This window comes from Amblyomma maculatum, chromosome 7 (genome assembly GCF_055883805.1).
Source record: "Amblyomma maculatum isolate TAMU_Amacu chromosome 7, ASM5588380v1, whole genome shotgun sequence".
Lineage (NCBI taxonomy): Eukaryota > Metazoa > Arthropoda > Arachnida > Ixodida > Ixodidae > Amblyomma > Amblyomma maculatum.
The window spans coordinates 119724220-119744921 of NC_139350.1; the positions used below are offsets into that span (position 1 = coordinate 119724220).

At 48.2% G+C, this 20702-nt stretch overlaps 1 protein-coding gene across 5 annotated transcripts in view; it reads right to left on the minus strand.

Moving 5' to 3' along the window:
- LOC146184560 (tudor domain-containing protein 1-like) overlaps nt 1-20702 on the minus strand; it is a 279793-nt gene that overhangs the window by 45088 nt on the left and 214003 nt on the right. For 4 of the 5 annotated variants that reach the window (XM_084609423.1, XM_084609424.1, XM_084609425.1 and 1 more), the window contains 2 exons: nt 17240-17614; nt 13687-13992 (listed from right to left, as the gene is read on the minus strand). In XM_084609423.1, the coding sequence (XP_084465549.1) occupies nt 13687-13992; nt 17240-17614 (681 nt within the window). The remainder of the gene's footprint in view (nt 1-13686; nt 13993-17239; nt 17615-20702) is intronic. The other variant, XM_084609426.1, reaches the window with a different exon arrangement.

Below are 20702 nucleotides of genomic sequence, written 5' to 3' on the forward strand. Positions count from 1 at the left end.
AAACCAGTTCTTGCGTGCGAACATTCTGATGTGTAAGCTTTACTTGTGCATAGAAATAGTTTGGTTTATGCCTGGAGAGTAGCTCAAGCCTTTTTGCAGCCGATTACTGCTGGAAATACCCGGCTAAGAACTGCATTGGCTCCCATTTCCGTGACCTCAACAGCGCTCAGCTATTGTGGGTGGAACTTGTTAGGTTAAGGGGGGACACGGCTCTTTGCGGCCGAAAATCGGTCTAAAAATCGATTTTTTTATTTCTTCATTTTCGCGGTCCCGAGACGTTTCCGCAACTATCTGCAAATTTAGGTTGAAAAATACCGCCTATTTCGCACGTTAGAGTGCTTCAAAGTTGCGAATCTGAACGTTTGTCCCTTTAAATTGAGGTCAAATCGCGCCGAGTTTTGATCGGCCGCAGATCGAGAAATGCGCGCTCCACCGGCATTATTTTGGCCTCATTAGAAAGATCGCGATTCAGGCTATTCTCATGCCACGGTCGGTGTCCGCGAGCGGACACCCGAAGCGGAAAACAAAGGGACAAATTTGCGCGAAACGCGAGCTGGTATTGGGCTCCGAAAGCACGTGACCCAAACGACCACTTTTGGTTGGCTGCCGGCGTCAGCTGCTTGCGGCTTGGCGCCATTTTGAAAAGGTCGCGTAGTTAGGCCTAGCTGGTTTAGCGACGTTCCGTCGTCACGACCACGGCGTAAAACGGGAAAAATTTAGGTTCGAGCGTCATACTAGCCTAAAAAAGGTAGAGAAAAGAGGCACGCCGGTGATGCGGCACCCGTTATCAGCAATCAGCGACGAAGCACCGACTCTCCGTGATGGGTCGATAAGGGCGAAGCCAATGGTGCTCGGCACGACAGATAGGAGAGCGAACGATTTCCTCGAGGAGATTTCTGCCGCGTGCGAACATCGTAATCACGATGATGCAGATGAAAAAGTGATACCTAAGCAGTTTTCATGGGCGCAAAAGATAGAACACTCGGAAAAGTTGGTGGCGGGGCGGCAGTGGCAATCGCGAAACGGCTTCACGCACGGCATGCGGAATAGCAAACTTTGTCGAAAGAAACTTGCGTCTGAGTTGCAGGAGCAATTATCTTGATGGAAAATGGTGCATTCACACCAAAAGCCAGTCATAACTCATTTTATCGAGTTGCTGTTAGCCTTAGTAATTCAAAAATATGCCCAAAACATTTTTTGCCGATTTCTCAAAATTGAATTTTGGACACAGTAAGCAGATTTTTCTGCTCCTGCTCTTGCTACAGTTATTTTCTTTTGCTAGAAAGCTAACCTCATGTATCTTTTGACACCAAGGTAAATGTAATAACCCTAGGGGAAAATTTACTGAAAAGATTGTCTTGGCACCAAAATGGACCACCTTTATTTTGAGTATTTTTTTTATGGTGATCTTTGACTCTGACTCAAACTGGGATAGAACATTAATTTTTGTTTTAATTTACTTTCCAACCATTTCTGATCACACACTGATATGTAAGACCTTGCCATAATCTAAACCTAAATGTTCTGAACTGTTTTTCCTTGTGTTCTCAAAAACAGCATTTTTAAGGGTGCTGAAATTTTGGAGGAGATCAATATCTCTGGTCCTGTGTTTGCTATTGCTATAATTTTTTTTAGAAAGGGAATCCTGCGCCACTCTCATGAAACCAAGGTAAATGCAGTGACCAGAAAGGAGAATTTACTGAGTAGGTTATCTTGTCTAGGGCACCCAAATGGACCTTTCCTTTCAAATGTTTCTTACTGCACAACTTTGGCTCAAATTGCCATAGGCCATTAATTTTTGCTTTAGATCACTTCTATCCACTTGTTTCTGATCTTGTTGTCATATCAATCATTGACATAATTTACACCTACATACTGTGAAATGTTTTTCCTCATTTTTTCAAAACTGCAATTTTGAGTGTGCTGCAATTTTGGAGGAAAGATATCTCTTGAACTATTTGTGCTGCAGCTCTCATTCTTGTCTTGTTAGAAAGAAAAGCTCTTGGACAGTGCAATAGGACTAAAACATATACAATTATTATGCGGCAACATTTACAGAATTAATTATCATGTTTAGGTGCCAACTTGGCCTTTTAGTCACAAAAGTTTGACTTTATGTAACATTGGTTCAAATTCTTCTAGCCCATTAATTCATGGCTAGCGGCACTCTATGATCCTTCTAGATCACTCTGGCAGGTCTATTCTCATCATGCCATAAACTGTTCAGTAATTAACTCACCCCCAAATGAAGAACATGAATTAGGTAATATTTTGAAAACTATTTCGTCTACAAGAAAATTAATCAGATATTTGAAATCAGCATGCAAAAATATATTAACCGTGCTAGTTTCAATCAGATCCATCCCTAAATAAGGAAAAAAGTTTTAAAAGGGGTGTCCCCCCTTAAATGAAAACGAGAAAGCGCGATGTATAAGAAAAACTAATACACTCAATGAACGAATTTTCAGACATGCCCGATATTCCGGACGTCTTCGCGGCCCTGCCACGAGCCCCATAGAATCAATGTATAAGGGCATCTGAAATTTCGGACGCTCGAACCACCCGCCATCCAATTTTTCGGACTTTTTGAAGCGACGGAAGATCTGAAACCGCAGCTGCGTCATACAAAGCCGCCATTTTAGCAAATTCCCAGTCTGCGTACCATGTCACAGCTTTGAACAACTAGCCGTACCTAGCCGTCACAAACCAATTTGGCCTGGCCACTCTGGCTATGTTCACCAGCGCCTCTTTCGGAGTTTCCGGAAGCGACGTCGACGACACGGCCGTTTCGCCTTTTCGTTGCGCAGACTCATCGCAGACCGTATGGTGTTTCGCTAAGCTAGTGCATGGTTTTGCTACTTGTGTTAAGTGTGCTCTGTGACGCTAGGCCTAGGTGCTCCGACACTTCGCAAAAAGGGGATTTTGCCTGCCCGCAATGGCCCCCACTTCGTCCGTGTCGTCCTCGCCGCTGGCATCAAGCGTGGAAAACAGTACCGTTGGTTAACGAAGGAAAAGAAAGCCGCCATTATTAAACAAGTAATGAGCGGACAATCCCAGGCTGACATGGGTAAGGAGTTCGGGATTTCCAAGCAAAAAGTCTCGGATTTTCTCAAGAACAAGGGCAAGATCCTGGAAGCGGCCGAAAAACCATCTGGTGCCAAAAAAAAGAATGCAAGCCAAGGCCTTCACCCAAAGCTTGAGGAAGCCATCATTTGGCTTAATTGTGGCGTCTTGAAAAAAAAAGTGGAAATTCTCGCGTTTCAAATGGGCATTGACGATTTTAAGTTTAGTGATGGGTGGCTGAGAAACTTTAAAAATCGGAAGGACCTCAAATTCAAAAAGGTGCGCGGTGAGAGCGGCGCCGTTGACAATGCAGTTATTGAGGGGCATCGCTGCCAGTGTTGTACGAAGCCGACAAAAAGGCATGGGTCACTCAGCAGTTTGAGAATTACGTCCGCAAGTTGAACAGGAAGTTTGAACTTCAGAACAGACGTGTCATGCTCTTCGCTGACAACTGCACAACTGCGCCGCTCATGGTCACATCAAGAATTTGAAGGCTGTTCAGCTGGAGTTCATGCCGCCCAACATGACTGCAATTCTCCAACCGATGGACTAAGGCGTCATCTGCAATCTGAAACTTTTGTACCGTTCACGGGTACTAAACCGCATGATGTTGTGGCAGAAAGCGGCAACGGCCACAACGTTCACCTTCAGTCTGCTGTCGAAATGCTTGCGGACGCATCGAAGACAGTGAAGGAAGACACGATTCGCAACTGTTTTCGCCACGCGGGCTTCGCACTCACCAGAGGCAGCAGACTTGCCTGAATGTGACGTGATTGACATGTGCCCACCCATTGACGACGTGATCAACGACCTCCACTCTGCTGGGATTTCCATACCGACGAAAATAACTTTTGAACAGTTTGTCGACGCTGGCAACGAGCTCGACTTCTGTGCAGAACTGACCAATGAGGAGCTAGTCCGTCAGGTTGTGGAGGATTAAAGGGCCACTGTCCAGGGAAGGCCCTTTTAAGCAAAGGAGCCCAATGTTTCGATCAGGTACCGGAGATAGTCTGTGCATAATGCTACAGTGACACGCGCGCCGCAAAGCATCGAAAATACAATTCAAAGCTCTCTCATGTTCTTCTTTGGGAAGCCAGCTTCCCCGTTTCCTGCGCTGGCCCGACGGGCCACAGTAATGACGTACGTACCGCGAACGACGTCCATTGGTCCGTCTCGCTGACTGACGGGAGAAGGATGGGTGTCTACCGCTCGCTGCGCGCCTCGCCACGGCCAGAATGAATCCAGCGGCGCACGCTCCCTCGGCCATTTTTTTTTTTTTTTTTTTTCGCGCAGGCGGAGTGCCACTCCCACCTCCCGTCAAACGCGGAGGAGGAAGGGGAATTTTTCTTGCGGAGGCTAAACGACTTCGGGTAGGAGAGTGAAAAACCTTTGCGAGGGAACGGAAGGAGAGAAGCATGACAGAATCGGGTGATTGCGGTGGCTGTAACTGCGTTATTAGTTACTCTTTTCAAAAACATTTTGTGGCCTTGCGTTCTAGGGGCGAAGTCTCACAGTAACTGGGGAAGAAAATATTTTCGACCGGAGGGTGGACAGTGGGCCTTTAAGAATAATCCGATGTTGAGAATGAGGAGCCATCTGCACCGCCTACGAGCGCCGAGTTGACGCAAGCATTGCTTAAGCTTTCATCAGTGTACAGCGCTGACATGACTCTTGCTCAGATCGAGGCGAATATGATCACATGCAAGCGGAACGCCGTCCAAACAAGGATTGACAAGTTCTTTAAGACACTGCAGCAATAACGCCAGCTGCCGTGACGACACATGCATAATAAACAGGCTGTTGGCTGCATAGAGTTTTTGAACAGCTTTTTCATGCTTTGGTGTTTCGGAAGCCTAACACCTCGTCCTTGACAGTTTTGATCCAAGAAATATGTGTAAAATGGTACGTCTTTTTCATGTATTGATTTTTTTGGACTACATGAATTTTCGGACGTTTTTGCGTTCACCAGAGGGTCGGAAAAATCGGTCGTTGACTGTAGTCAACACTGTTCAACTCCTGGGCCTATTGCTAGTGCATAAAAGAAGGACGATTTCAATGACTGGAAGCATTTTCATATGACGACTCTTTTGATGGGCTTCTGCTCCACGCACATAACTCATTCTACGAGAAATATTACCGGCAACTATAGGGAACTAGAAATGTTTCTAGCTCACTGTACCTGCCCCCCCCCCCCCCCCAACTTAACTGACACAATTTCATCGAATGAGAACTCAATCTTTTAGTTTTGTAACATTCGCCTATAGTGCGTAGCCAAGTTGTTCTATTCACGTCGGTTTCATAGTAAACGCATTAGGGACATTCACAGGTTAATACAGTCAAACCCGGATATATCGAACTCGAAGGGAATCGCGATATAGTTTGATATATCGATAATTCGATATACAAAAATTAACTTGAGACGCCGCTTGCAATCGTGAAAAATGATACTGTACTTGTCGCGTAGTCAACCAACTCGCATAATGAACCCACCTCCCACTTTTGCCCTCACAAATTTGAAAAAAAAAAAAAAAAGAAATGTTCGGTGGCATGTCCCTTTGTTTTGACCGTCGCATCCACAGCCATTTATTGGCAGCGCACCAAGATGCTATGCAGCGATACAGTGTTCCACACTGTAGCAGTGATGTCACGGCGTATTTATCTTTTCACTATACTTTTGATAGATCCTGTGGTGGCAGGTAGCAAACTCTGCAGTGTCCGTGATGGCTTGATTCCACAAGCCTGGTTCGATTTATCATGCCACACTTGGCGCGGGCGTAGACCACTTCCACAAAATCATTGGAAAGCGTGATAGCTGCAAATGCCGTTTAAAGTGAACAATGCTAAAAGTCGGTGTATGATCGCAGCTGACCACATGCTATCGTTGATTCATAGATGTAAGAATAGAAGACTCACAAAAAAAAATGAACCTGTCAATAGCTTACGCTGCACTGCACGTTCAGCACAAGTAAAGCCGACTCTCGCAAAAAAAAAAAAAAAAATATTGCAGCCTCTTAACGTCCGCAGCCGTCATAGCATACGCTACGCCGCACGTTCAGCACGACAGCAAAAATGAACGAGTCCCGCAAAAACAACAGCTGCCGTCAACCACCGCACGCAAAGCGTTCACGACACACGTTCACGTCTGCCACGGGCTGAGCTGGCTCATCCGTGCATGCGTAGTGCGCAATGTTGCGAACGAAGGCTGGGAAAAGGAGAGGAAGGGGAGAGATAAAGCTCGGCAGAAGAGCGGAGACATGCTTGCGCTTCGCTTTATCGCGCTTTTCCTTCACAGTCCGGCCCATTTCGGCAATATCGCACTGGAGTGACCGCTCAAGGTATATATAACTGCAGTTACCTCCACAGCAGCTTTTGTGTCCTTTTCTATACAAACATGTACAAGGGCAATACTGCAGATGAATTAGATGTCACAGCGCAGCTTCCCACCTTCGATTAAGAGCATAGGTACACGGAATATCGCGTCAGAACTTCTTATGACGTGATAGTATATACAGCAAAACATAAAATGAGTTGCAGACGTTTGCTGCTGCGTTCTTCGTTGTGCGGCCGAAAAGCAACCAGAAAAATTAAAGTTGCAAACGAACTGATCAAGCTTCAATGCAGAAATGCAACGCACGCTAGCCGCGAAGGCCGTCCATCGCCAAAGGTCTACTTATCGCGCTTGATGCTGCTGCCCTTCGCTCTCATCTCACCACATGTCGAAACTGCTGCCATTTTCTTTTTGTGCCTCGTGGCGCAAGCAACTACACCACAGCTTGCGGGAATATCAGGAATTATGCTCGAAAACACAGCAAGCGGCGCGCATCCAATGCAGACGGTGCGGGCTTTTGCCTACACCCCGAAAGTCACTGCTGTCGCCAGCGCCGCTGTCTATAACTGCCCCTTTTGTCACGTGCTGCGACTCATTCCTATGGTTCGTCACCAAGATGTTGGCACGTCCTTCCTGAACATCGGCCATTCCCCTCGCTACACCAGTTTCCTTCGAAAGCAACATTTGTACACTTCCTCGTAGGAGGCCTTCACCACATGCGGAGGTCTCGGCTCGAACAGGTAGAAATACTATCGAGAGCGGTGGCAAGTGCAACTTTAAGCGCAACTGGAGTGGTTCTACGAAACCTCAACGATGAACGTGCTTGGAGGGGCAACTTATTCTGCCCTACATCAATGACTGCACCATATCCACAGAGAAAGTCCATTCTGATATAACATCCTAGGAGCAATTCTCTAAGATCACAAATTTGGCGGGACATGTATCACCGTGAATTTCGACGCGGGCGGTGAATTTTCCTACTGGAACTACAAGGTGACATCCTGCGGTTCGTATTGGAGGCCCATGCCACTGGGTGGTCACCTTGCGAAGTCAGCAACATAACTTTTCGCTGAATACCGAGTACAGTCAAACCTCGTTATAACGAACACGGATACAGCGAATTATCGGATATAACGAAGTAAAAGCAAAGTTTGGTTGGCTATGCTTTATTTCTATGGGAGTTCTATCTGTATAACGAAATGAAAAACTGAAAATTTGACACTAAATCGCTTATAACGAAGCATATTTCATATTCACAAGACTCAAAATCCGCAAAGAAGCAAAAAAAAAAAAATTTTCAAAACGCTAAATTTCGGTTTTATCAATCGCCTCCACCTAAAATGTGTTTGAATCACCCGCGCTTTCGCACGCCACGTCATCTAGGGACCGCGAATGAATCTAGCATCAACGGCTGCCTGGCATGTGACCGGCACATGATTGAACTACCGCCCGCGTCGCCTCCACCTAAAATGTGTTTGAATCACCCGCGCTTTCGCACGCCACGCCATCTAAGGACCGCGAGTGAATCTAGCATCAACGGCTGCCTGGCATGTGACCTGCACGTGATCGAACCACCGCCCGCGTGCCCCTGCCCCTACTTTTTGCCGACCCGCGCATGTGCTGACTTTCCTCGAAGTCGTGCCGTCGTCTTGAAGCATGGCGGCGCTGAAACGCAAAGCAGTTTCTCTTGAAACAAAGATAAAAATATTCAGGGCGGTCGACAGCGGGCGCAAGAAGAAAGAGATTGCCGCAGACTTCGGCGTTGCACCTAGCCCTCTGTCAACCATACTGAGCGCAAGGCAGAAGATAGAAAACGTGCACTCTGCAGGCGCCATGAAGAACGACAGGAAGCGCGTCAGGTATTGTCACCACCAGGATGTTGAAGATGCCTTGTTCGTGTGGTTCAAGGACGTTAGAGCGTGCAACCTGCCTGTGTCTGGTGCCGTGCTTCAAATGAAGGCAAGAAGTCTCGCTTGCGTCTTAGGCCACGATGACTTCTATGCAAGCAGTGGCTGGCTGCAGCGATTTAGACCGCCACCAGATTGTTTGCCACACCTTGTCGGGCGAAGAAGCAGCCGTCGATGTAGAGAACTGCGAGAAGTGGGCAGAAAGCTTCCGCATGCAACTGGATGGCTACGGGATGCGCGATGTCTACAACGTGGACGAGACTGCGCTTTTTTTTAAGCTGCTCCCGGAAAGGTCACTCGTTGCGAAGAACGAACTGTGCCGAGGAGGCAAGAAAAGCAAAGACCGTGTCACCGTTGTTGTTTGTGTCAACATGGATGGTCAGATAAAAGGCGGCTAACTGTTATTGGTAAATCTGCTCGCCCCAGGTGCCTGCGCAACGCCCGGAATGTCCAAGCGGACTATCGCTCGAACAAAAAGGCGTGGATGACGTCGTCACTCTTTGAAGCATGGCTGAAGGCCTTCGACAAAGACATGGCAGAGCAGCGCAGGAAAGTGCTCCTTATATTGGACAACTGCTCTGCCCATAAGGTGTCTGTACCACTTGAAGCGGTCCGCCTAGTTTTTTTTGCCGCCAAACTCGACCTCAGTGCTGCAGCCATTAGACAGGGGCATCATTCGCTCACCAAAATGTTGCTACCGAAAGCGATTGGTTACGCAGCTCGTATTTAAGGGCATATCAACGGCCATAAACCTCAGAACTACGCTGGACATGCTGTACGGTGCATGGAACGAAGTGGCACAGTCGACAATAAGAAATTGCTTTGTTGATGCTGGCCTAGCCCCATCCACCAGCGAGACTGAGCCCAACGACGCCCACGATTCTGAAGGTGAAGCGGACAATTTCAACAAGACGACATGGCGTCAACTGGGGTTTCCGAATGTTACGTTCGAGGACTTTATTGCTGCCGATGACAACTTGGCTGTGGCGCCCGAATTGACCGACCAAGAAATTGTCAATCAGCTGCTTCCTACAGATGATGCTACGAACAGCGATGAGAGTAAAGAAGAAGGCGAAGAGCGAGCTCTCAGCAGCACCGAGGCCGCCGATATGGCGAGGAAATTGAGAAGGTACCTTGAGAACCTACCTGTGGCCAAATCAGCTGACATTGGGAAAGCGCTGCACAGTGTCGATTTCGTTGAGAAATTTATTCTATCGAATAGTGTACAGTGCCGCCAAATGAAGATTATGTCGTTTTTTAAATAAATCAGTTCTGCGTGGCCTAAATCCCGATTTGTGTGCTCATTTTCGCTTGGCAGTGCAAAATGAAAGGTAAGGTTTCGCGTGTTTATACCACGTGTTAAAGAAAAAAAAATGCTTTTTTTTCAGCTCTGTGCTTTCCATTTTAGGGTAGCCTTTACTTGGGTTTATGAATAGAATTTTTTTTGTAGGAATTTGTGTGTACTTTTACAACGAATATCGGATATAACGAACGAATTTCTGCACAAAATGAGACTTCGTTATAAGGAGGTTTGACTGTAATCAGCGCCAGTGTCAACGAGTGCAGTGACAGCGTGACCGTCAATTATAACGCCTACATTACTAGAGGCCGCAAAACCGTTTTCGTTTCCCAAGTGCCATTGTTCGCGGTGCCAAACGTACGTAGAGGCTGTTTCTTTCGGCTGAATTTGGCAACGCCACCTCCAGGCGTCGCCACACTCAGTTTTCCAGACGAGGAAGAGGCAAGCTCTCACGGCGAGATCCGTGAGGAGGCATGGGAGGGCGGCATGGCGAGTGCAACAGGCATACACGGTCATCGGTTTGCATCGGCGATGAAGTGCGTCGAAGATACTCCTGGATATCTCGGGGTTCTTCACCGTAACGAGGTAGCCGGTCACTTCGGCTGAATCCTCGCAGGCCGTGATCTCGGTATGGGCAGCAGCGGTAGAAGTGATCAGGTTCACCACAGTGGAAACACAACGGTCGGCTGTCCGCAGTTCTCCAGATGTCGGCTTTTCGTCATCTCCGCAGCTCCGAGTGTGTGTCATGCTGCGGCAGGAATTCACGACGTCGAGGCCCAGAATCCGTAGCCCGTTGGTACTGGTGAGGTACAGGCAGAGGCCGACAGAGAATGGCAGCATAACTTTCAGCCGGTTGTTGTTGGCCTAGTAGAGATTGCTTCAAGTGTAAACGCCTGTCACACTTCCTCACAAACGGCTGCAGTGATAGACACTGGTGAAAGCTGCTCAGGAGCTGGGAAAAACCTCCCGAGCTCTTCAAGCACGACTTCGCAAATGATTTCGCGGACGTGAGGCCAGCACCACTAGGGCCAAACGAGGCAAGGCTCGAGACGTTGGGGTAGGTTCCCAGTCGCTGATAGTGGTTTGTTCGCGTGGCCAATGCGCGCTCACTGTTAGTCGCTTCGGCCACAAAACTGGCTACTGTAATCGGCAGATCGCGCAGTTTTGGATGCCCCGCATCAAGGCGCATGCTTTTTTTCCCTCAGTAGCCTGTGGGTCCGTGCAAGGACTTAGGAGGGGCACATCCTCTACAAAGCTTCTCACACTTTCGGCGGGGCCCCGAATCCGAACTTGGAGGAGATCTTCAGCGTGCTGTCACCGGTGCTGGTTCACAAACGTGCGCACCAATTCGTTCTTGCAGAGCTCCCAAGAGGTCAACGAGGCCTCGTGGTTCTCGAACCAGTACCGTGCCGTTGCCTCCAGAGAGAATATATTCTGAAGGCACTGGTCGGGGGTCCACCCACTGTGGCGCACAACCCGCTCGTAATGTTGAACCCAGTCTTCAACATCCTCCACGCCATCGCCACGAAACGGGGTGACAGTCCTTGGGGTCACCGGCACGTAGATGATCCGCACAGTAGCCGCACTGTTGGTGTGCTGTGGCTGGAAGGCCATGGTGACGTTAGCCCTGGCAGTCTTCCCCTCGGGCAAGAATCCGAACTGTGAAGTTTGGCCTTGTTGACGTTGACTAGCACGGATTTCAGGTGCTGTATCAGACTAAGAAAATTTGGTAGCCTGGACTTAAGATTGAGCTCGAATTACGCGTAGGGCTACGCTGCATAGGATTCGTACCCAGCGACTCTACCAACTATCACGTCTTAGCCAAAGGACAGAAATATAACAGTGACCGCAGGCCAGCAGGACAGCAACAGGAACCAGCGCGACGACGGGGATTCCCAGAACACAGAAAGAACGCCCGTACCAGCGTCTTCTTTCTTCACAGAATGCTCGCATTTTGTCTTCTTCGGCTACAATACAGTCGCCGACCGATATTTCGGACGCCCACTGGACCTGCCTGAAAATCACTGCACCGTCCTGCATTCTATAGAGTCAATGTATAACGCCGACCAAAATTTCGGACGTTTCAAATCCTTCTCGTTCGATTTTATGGACTTCTTTCGATTCGCGCCTCAAGAAGAGCTGCCGAAAATTCAAAAAACGGTGCCATGTTGCTTTTCTGGCTGCTGCCATTTTGGCTTTACGCAACCTCAAACCCACGTGTCATATCGTCAGCTGATCACGCCATCGGAACCTCGCATACCCGGTATAGACCTAATGCAAAATTGCTGCCATCTATCGAACCTTCAGTGAACCGCGCTATGCGACGCCATGTTCAAGGGTTGAGTGCGCCTGCTGCACTTACGGCTGCTGTCGTCGCGTTAGCTGTGTCTGCTTTGAGCTGTGATTTCCGTGTATTTGTTCGCGTTAAAAGCAAAAAATTATGGAGTAATAGACGATTGACTTGTCCACGCTACCTACATTTCAATTTTACTTCGTGAAGCGATACTGCACTGCCAAAACTTCTTGCGAACGGTGGTAACAGCGTAGCTACAAATGGCAAAACCTTTGTTGTTGCTCCGGGGCATTCCTTGATACGCTACTAAAATACGCGTCCATGAAAGTGCAAAACATATTGATATTGCTTCCGGGTGTAAAACATGTCTGCGATGTCATTATGCGTACACGAAGAAGCTTAATGCTCTTTCATTTTTTTTTAATATAGGACTGATGCCTAATCAACACTGCGCTCTGATGGGCCTTCACAGTTCCCAGTGAAGCGCGCGCACTACTGTTCCCATCATCTGTCTGAACGTTTAGCAGCTGATGTATCTCGTTAGCGTGTAATCAACCATATAGCAGATCCCATATTCTATATGTTACTGGCTAAAACCCTCAACCACGTGAATTTGCCGGCGAAACTCGACAGGTCAACGACGTGATTCCGTGCACGCTGATCCTACTGATATGTAGCTCCTGTTGCAGTCACATGAAAATCAATATATAGCAGATACTGTTGCCTACGAAGTCACATAGCAGACGTCTGCTTTATACCCAGATGCAATGTCAAGCTCCTTCGTGGACGCGTATTCGAGCAGTGCTTTATGCAATGCGCAATTTTTGCAGCAGTCTTTATCCTCTCCAATACTGCATTTTTTTCTTTTTCTTTCCATAATTCTTGGTGGAATTGAAATATTTCAATTTTATTTTCGATGTCCATGTGAGGGATGAGCTCAGTAATGAGATGGGAGGGTGGTGTAATGTGCATGGTCGTGCTTGCTGCAAGGGGTAGAAAAAAATTTATTGCTTAAAATAAATCAGCTTTGGAGTTAGTGCCACATTTTCTTTTGAGGTTTTGCTTGTCCAGACACATGCCTACTGTCAAGGCACATCATTTTCAAACCTAGGTTTGACCACTGGCTTATAATCGCAATTTTTCATTGCAACAATACTTCCAAATAATGAACTATTTTTTGCGGTCGCACGGGTTTCATTATATCGAGATTTGACTGCATAATGAAACCGAGGTACGGCTGCAATCTTTCATTACCTCAAGGTTTTACTCACATGCAGTTTTCAAGTGATGACTCCAAAAGGCAATGCAGCAAATCACCTTGGAAACATTTACAATAAATGCCTGTTACTCAGTCTTAGACGTAGAGAAACTTTCTGTGATTGTGCTCTTAATGGGACTACAGCAACAGCTACTGCCACCTTTGCAATGGCTTTCACAACGCCCATTATGAGTGGGGTCAGAGAAAGCACTAGATTGGCCATAAAGGTTCCCGCCTGTACCTGCTCTTGGTCCACCCACCATCATTGCCTTAGGAAGCGGGCTTTTCGTATTAGCTCCGTAATCACACGAGCACTGCTTGTCCCGCTTCCCATTGTTCTTCCATTTTCAAGCACTACAAAAGCGAGGGCTGTGAGGAGAGCTGTGTTTGCCACGTCTTGCCGTAGTGTGTCAACTGTGATGGCTTTGCAAGATCGTAAATGCTCCTTGTCATGGCAGGTTTATCATGACGAAATTTTTGCGCAGAAACTCCTGCACAACCGAAGTAATAGTAATAAAAAAAACACGAGTATCTTACCTTGTGTGGTGCACAGCTGACCAGGTCATTGAGACAAGTGCCATCCCTTCGCTCCAGTTGAACAATGGGCAGACCTGCCAGCGTGATGTCCACCTCCACGGCTGTGAAGGGTTCCTGCTGAAGCAGAGCTGCCAGCTGGGGACTTTCAATGGGCACATCCAGAGGCACCACACAGAAGGCAAAGAGTGGCTTCTTTGCAAAGCATGGCGGCAGTAGGCGCAGCGAAGCTGCTGGCAGCTGCTCCCTATTGCCAAAGTCTATGAACAGCACCAGGTAAGTTCCGTCAGAGGTATGCTCGCTCTTCACCTGCACACCAGAGAGCAGCAGTATACAGTCGAACCCGGATATATCGAACTTGAAGGGGATCGTGAAATCGTTCGATATATCGATAATTCAATATACAGAAATCAGCTTGTGACGGCACTTACGATGCGAAAAAACGATACCGTATTTGTTGCGTAATCAACCTACTTGCATAATGAACCCACCTTCCACGTTTTCACCCAAGAATTTGGAAAAAAAAAGCATTAAGGCCAGCTCGCTCATATGGAAGCAATTGAGCGATTTCAGCAAAGAGCGGCAGCGACAGAGCAAAAAATTTCTGCTCGAGATACCGCGGCAGCTCAAAACAAGGTTTCTGTGTCGCCGCAGCAGAAATCACGAGCGTTTTCTCTTGCATGTCGATGGCTCGCGCCACTCTGCTTTGGTTGTCTCATCCAAAGCTCATTTCTTGGCAGCGTGCCAAGGTGCTGCGCAGCAATAACGTCATGGCATGTTTATCTTTTGATAGCTCCTGCGGTGGCGGGGAGCAAACTTGGCAGAGTGCCCATGATGGATTGATTGCACAAGCCTGGTTCGATTTATCAAGCCGCGCTTGGGGCGGGCGTAGTCTACTGCCACAAAATCATTGAAAAGAGTGATAGCTGCAAATGCTGTTTGAAGAGAAAAATGCTAAAAGCCGGGGTCATGATCCCAGCTGACCGCGTGCTTTCGTTTACAGTCGACGACCGATTTTTCGGACTCTCAACGGGCCACGAAAATGTTCGAAAAATCGGGCAGTCCGAAAAAACAAATGCGCACCAAAAAAAAGCTCAATTTATTGCCTATTATTCACTTTGAGGCCAGAAAAAGTAATTAATGCTTTTCTGCACCCCGCTCCGCTTTTGTGCTAACAGGTCCGCATGAATTTCGCTTGCATCAGCTCAGCTTGCGTCGGCTGCGCTGCTGCAGTTGAGTCATCGTCGTCGTCGCTCTCAGACTCCACAAGCACTTGGCGAATGATATCTGCATCTGTGAGCCCAGCGGACAGTTCCAACTCATGGTCGACGTCTATGAACTCTGAAAACGAGACAGTCGATGGAATTTCGACACCAGCAATGCGAAGGTCTTGAATGAGCTGCTCACTGCCTGACAGCTGCTCGACCACGCTCTCCACGTCCAAGGCAGCCGACTTGTCATTCAGCACAAATCCCGTGTGACGGAAGCAATTGCACAGCGTTGTGGGTGCTACAGATTTCCACGGATCGGCGAGCATACTAAGGGCTCCAAACAAATCGACTAAGTGGGTTTTCTCACTGTCAAGGTACACCACAACCACCAACCACTGGATCACAACACTGACTCCGTTGAGTGCCTTCTCGCTACCGCTTTGCACACAAAAAAAAAAACAAAATCTCATAAAATTCGGAAACAGCGTTTTGAAGAACTGAAACAGATTCAATTAAATGCGAGCCACAGTAGCGACACAACATAGTTCTCGCATCAGCACGACCCCAGCTAGGCTTACTCGCTCCGCTTGGCAATGCACGTGAAACGCACGGCGGGAACAGGCAGTCAAAGCGACCACGCTAATAAAAAAAAAAAAAAGCACTACGGCGGCGAGCAGCGACAACAGCGACGTTGTCCCGGAAACGGAAGCTGCTAGGCAAATAATATAGCCTCAATCCAGTGTCACTTTAGCTGAGGAGCGGCACGCAGGGCCGGCACCGGTTTCGAGGCTATCGAAGGAAGAAGTAAACAAACAAGATGGTGGCGACACTGCTCAAAATGTGTGGCAGTTGGCCCGCCTGACACTTGGAATGTCCGAAAAATCGAATAGCCCTCCATATAGCGTCCGAAAATTTGAGCAGCATAATTGACTTCATAAGGTATGTCCTGGGGCCGGGAAAAAGTGCAACTAATCAAGCATGTCCGAAAAATTGGGTGTCCGAAAAATTGGTCGTCGACTTATTCATATATGCAAGAATAAACGACTACCAAAAAAAAAAAAAAAAAGCTGCCGCTTCTTAACGTTCGCTGCTGCCATATCTTACGCTACGCCGCACGTACAGTACAACGATAAGAATGAACGACTCTCACAAAAAAAAAAAGATATCTGCCACTTCTGCAGGTGCCATAGCCATGTCAGCCATTGCACGCAGAGGGGTTCAAAACACGCTGCAGAAAGCGTCCGACGTCTGAAAACAGGCTGAGCTGGCTTGGCGCATGCATAGCGTGTGCTACTGCAAATGAATGCCGGGAGCGAGGAAGAAGAGAAATAGCTTGGCAAACGAATGGGCACACCCTTGCGCTTTGCTCTACTACATTTTTCCCCTCTGGTCCCAACCGTTTCTATCTGGTTCATTCACGCACATGGCTTGCATGTCACGTGCCGGCATGCGGGAAACGATAACCATAGATGCGCGCACCTTTGGGAAATGGGCGCGGCGCTGCCCTAGACCAGCCGTCGCCGAACTGTCCCATCTCATTCCCTCCGCACGTGGCTTGAAAACGTCACACGCCATACGGCCGAGGCTGATGCAATTGTCTTTGGGAAAGGCACACTTTCGAGTGCGTGGTGCGGCGTTTGATATATCGAACGACCAATGAAATTGAGTTCGATATATGACGCGGCTTTCCTACACATTTACAAGGGATTTTCAAGGGGATATTCCGCGAGTTCGATATAACCAAAATTCGATATATCCGGGTTCGACTGTAGTACTTCTTGAAGTAACCAACCCTGCAATGTAAGTCCAAACATCAACACGTTTCGTGCATGAGCAATTTTCATGCATGCTCCAATTCACCCCCACAAAGAGAATGTTGAAGCAAGTGCGTATTGACAAAGAATACAGACAGCACAGAAAACAGGCAGTTCCTTTTTTTTCTAGCACACAATTTTCATACCCATGGTGGCAGCTACAGAAAACAGAAGAAAGCCACCAGTGTACCCCAGCAGCTATCACTAGAGAAAGTATGGCACTCCGAGTAAAAGTATACTGATATGTGGTAAAGCAGGACTATCAGTGTCTCATTTGGGACACATTGCAAGTCACAGAGCACGAAAGTACTACCTCTGACGACTCCTGTAGTTCGTAACTATAAAGGTGGCAGTCTGATAGCGTGCAGAAAAAAAAGGCAGCCACAGCTAGCTGCTTCCAAGTTTGTAATTTTAAGGTATCTACAGGTGTGAACATCACCTTCCACAAACCCAGAGGTAATTTTCAGTGAGAGAATAGTTAGCCATCACTACTGAAGAGAGCATGCTTGAGCACAAGAGAGAAAATGGTACCTGGCCTCGATACCAAAGGGAATCCTCGCTGAACAAAGCACAGACATAGTCCCCCTTGAAGTACTTTGTGGTGCTGGGCATGGGGCTTTGGCTCTTGACCCAGGTGTTCAGTGCACTCGTCATATCTTGCAACTCCTTAGTCAAGCTCTGCTGCTGTAGAAAGAGCCCGTCTGGTGTCCTCCAGACCAGAGACATGTCAGCTTTGTCAGATGGCAATGACCGCTGGGGCACATGCAGAACTTTCGCATGCACCTTTGACTGGCAGCATGGTGCACGCTGGGCAGGAGTGGGAGCAGGCTCAGCTCGGATGGAATCATCACAGGTGGGCTTGGGAGAGGTTGGAGCGGGGGCAGGCTCAGTGGAGGAGCGCTGGAACTGAGGAGGTGTGATGCATTGCATATTGGTGACATACAGCTAAATGGCGAATGGCGAGACAGCCAGTCTGAACAGCCTCATTTGCAACTAGTAAAAGCTCGTTAATTCGAACTTCACGGGACTGGGGAAAAAAGTTCGAATTATCGAATCGCGTCAAAAAAACTAACAAGAACCATCTGCATTATGGTAAATTTAATTTACCTTATTAACTCTCGTAAACAACCCACTCGCATAATGAACCCGCCCACCCGCGATTTTCACCTTATCATTCGAAAAAAAGAAAAAAAAAGGCACCAGCCGTTAACGCGTCCCTCCGTTCCGCGCCGTCACGAAAAATGAAAAAGAGCTCCCTCCATTCCGCGTCATCACGGTTCACAACACATCTTGGCAGTGCGCCAAGATGCTGCTCAGCAATAACACGGCGATGCGGTTTTCTTTAATGTTGGCTCTAGCAAGGGGGAAAGCAAACTTGGCAGGGTGCCAGCGTTTGTCCGGTTGTGCAAGCCTCATTTTCAAAACGTTCGCTTTATCATGCCATAGCCAATTGGGGGGGGGGCGCTGTCTACTACCATGAGCGAAAGCAGCAAACGCCTTCTGAAGGGGACGATACTAAAAGCCCGCGTCATGACCGCGGCCGAACGCCTGCTCTCGTTGACGGCTGATGAATGAGAGCTGACGACTCTCGCAAAAACCAAACAAAAAGCTGCGTAACCCGTAGCGCCCATATGAAGTAATAGCTTCTTGCGGGCTTTTGCTAGGAGCGCGCTGACAGTGCTTATGCGCATTTCTGAATAAACAGGGTTAGATGAACGAGTATTTAATTGTGAGTTTCGGAGGTTGCACGGAAGAGAGAGTAGGCAGCCGCAGCCGCCAAACCCTATCCCCTGGCACCTCCATGCCGGTCATTGCGCAATTTAGGCTTTACCCACTCATCTATGGTTCTATCTGGTTTAATCTGTCTCAGTTTTGGAAGCGCACAGCCTCTAACCATGCCTCCGGCGCTGCCATGCCGGTCATGGCGCCATTAAGGCTTTACCCACTCATCCATGGTTCTATCTGGTTTATTCTTCTGTCTCCGTTTTGGAAGCGCAAAGCCTCTCACCACGCCACTCTTTCTCCAAGGGATTTTCTTTTTTTTTTTCTTTTTTTTGCCATGCGCTGTGCACCAAGCCGCCCATACGTGGCGGCGCGTACTGTATTTACTCGCATAATGATCGCATTTTTTTTTAAAATACTGACGCAAATTTCGGGGTGCGATCATTGCGCGGGGTAAATTTTCTACAAAAAATTTTTGAGCACCGAAAACGCAAACAAGTTGCAGGTCAAACGTCTTAGAACATATATCTCGATTACAACCAAAAATAAAAGCTGAGTAAGGCTTACCTTCGCAATAAACACGCACATTAAGCATCACATGGAGTGCACAATGCCCATTTATTTTTTTTCGTCAGTACTCTAATCAAAGTCTGAATCCTCGCCATCCTCGCTTTCACTGCTGCACGACTCATCGGAAACGGCAGTGTTGTCGCTGGGAGCATCTTCACAATCTCACAGGAAGTTATCTTCCATTCCATCCAAAGCGTTAGATATGCCTGTCTTCTTAAAACTCTTAGCCACTACCTCGTCGGGGATACTGCTCTACGCTTCTGTGATCCACAAGCACAGCATCTCCACGGATGGCCTTCTAATCTTTCCGCTCGGCGTCAAATCATGCTGGCCCATCGCCATCCACTCAGCATAAAGTCGTCGAACGTTGTCCTTGAACGGTTTGTTCAGACACGTCGAGAGGCTGCAGCAGCGAAGTCAGGCCGCCAGGAATGACTGCAATGTCCGTGCGCAGCTCTTTCAGCTTGGCACGCACGCTGTCCACAAGGTGACCCCTAAAACTGTCCAAAACCAGAAGCGAGGGAAGCAGAAATGCTCCTGGTCTTCTTCCCCAAACAGTCTTGATCCAGTCGACCATCAGGTCTGCAGTCATCCACCCTTTCATCTGTGCACGTATATGGATGCCACTGGGAAAGTTTCCCTTCGGAATAGTCTTCCGTTTGAAGATCACGTATGGTGGCAGCTTCTGCCCGTCGGCCGTCAAAGCAAGCATGACTGTGCATCGCTGTTTTTCTGCGCCAGACGTCTTCACGAGGACGCTCCGAGCACCCTTCTCGTTCACAGTTGTATTCCGGGGCATGTCGAACGTCAGTGGAGTTTGATCGGCGTTTCCAATTTGCGACATGAGGTAACCGCATTTTTCGCGAAGCCTAGTGACGAAGTGATGGAAGTCTATCACCTTGCTTTCATGCGCGGCTGGGAGCCGCTGGCACAACGACGTCCGCCGCCTCAGGGAAAGTCCATTCCGTCGCATAAAGCAAGTCGTCCAACCGGAGCTAGCGCGGAAATCCTTTGCGGCGATTCCCAGCTTCCTGGCAGTTGTGCGCGCCTGCGTCTGTATCATTTCTAATGACACTGCACAACCATCCTTGCGCAGGTCCCTCACATATTCTAGGACCGCCTCCTCAACACGAGCGAACTTGCCCGTTTTGGGTCCACTTGCCCGTTTTGTTCGTAGCCATCAGCTTCTCGCGCTGCTTCTTCCAATAGCTTATCCTCATTTTGTCCACGCCGAAATGCCTACCAGCAGCGCGGTTGCCATGCTCCAGTGCATAGTCGACAACCTTGAGCTTGAACGCGGCGGTGTAACTGGCATACCGCCCCATGGTGAAATGGCGTAAACTCGCACAAAAACACAAAGCACGCTACGACGCTGCCGAATTGCAAAATGGCGAATGCCGCAAAGCATGGAATCATGGGAACTCCAACGTTACTAGACTAGGTTGGGAACTCGTCGGAATGCATTCGCTGCGGGATGACTGCAGATCAACCACCAGGCGGCTCCATGTTCGGGATGCGATCATTACGCGGGGAATTTAAAAAATGCAATTTTGACCTCAAAATTCAGGGGTGCGATCATTACGCGAGTGCGATCATTATGCGAGTAAATACGGTAGTTCAAATTATCCGCTGCGGAACCAACTCTCGTTTCAACTAGTGGGCTTTTTTGTACACAGATCTCTATGGAGCTTGGCCGGATCAA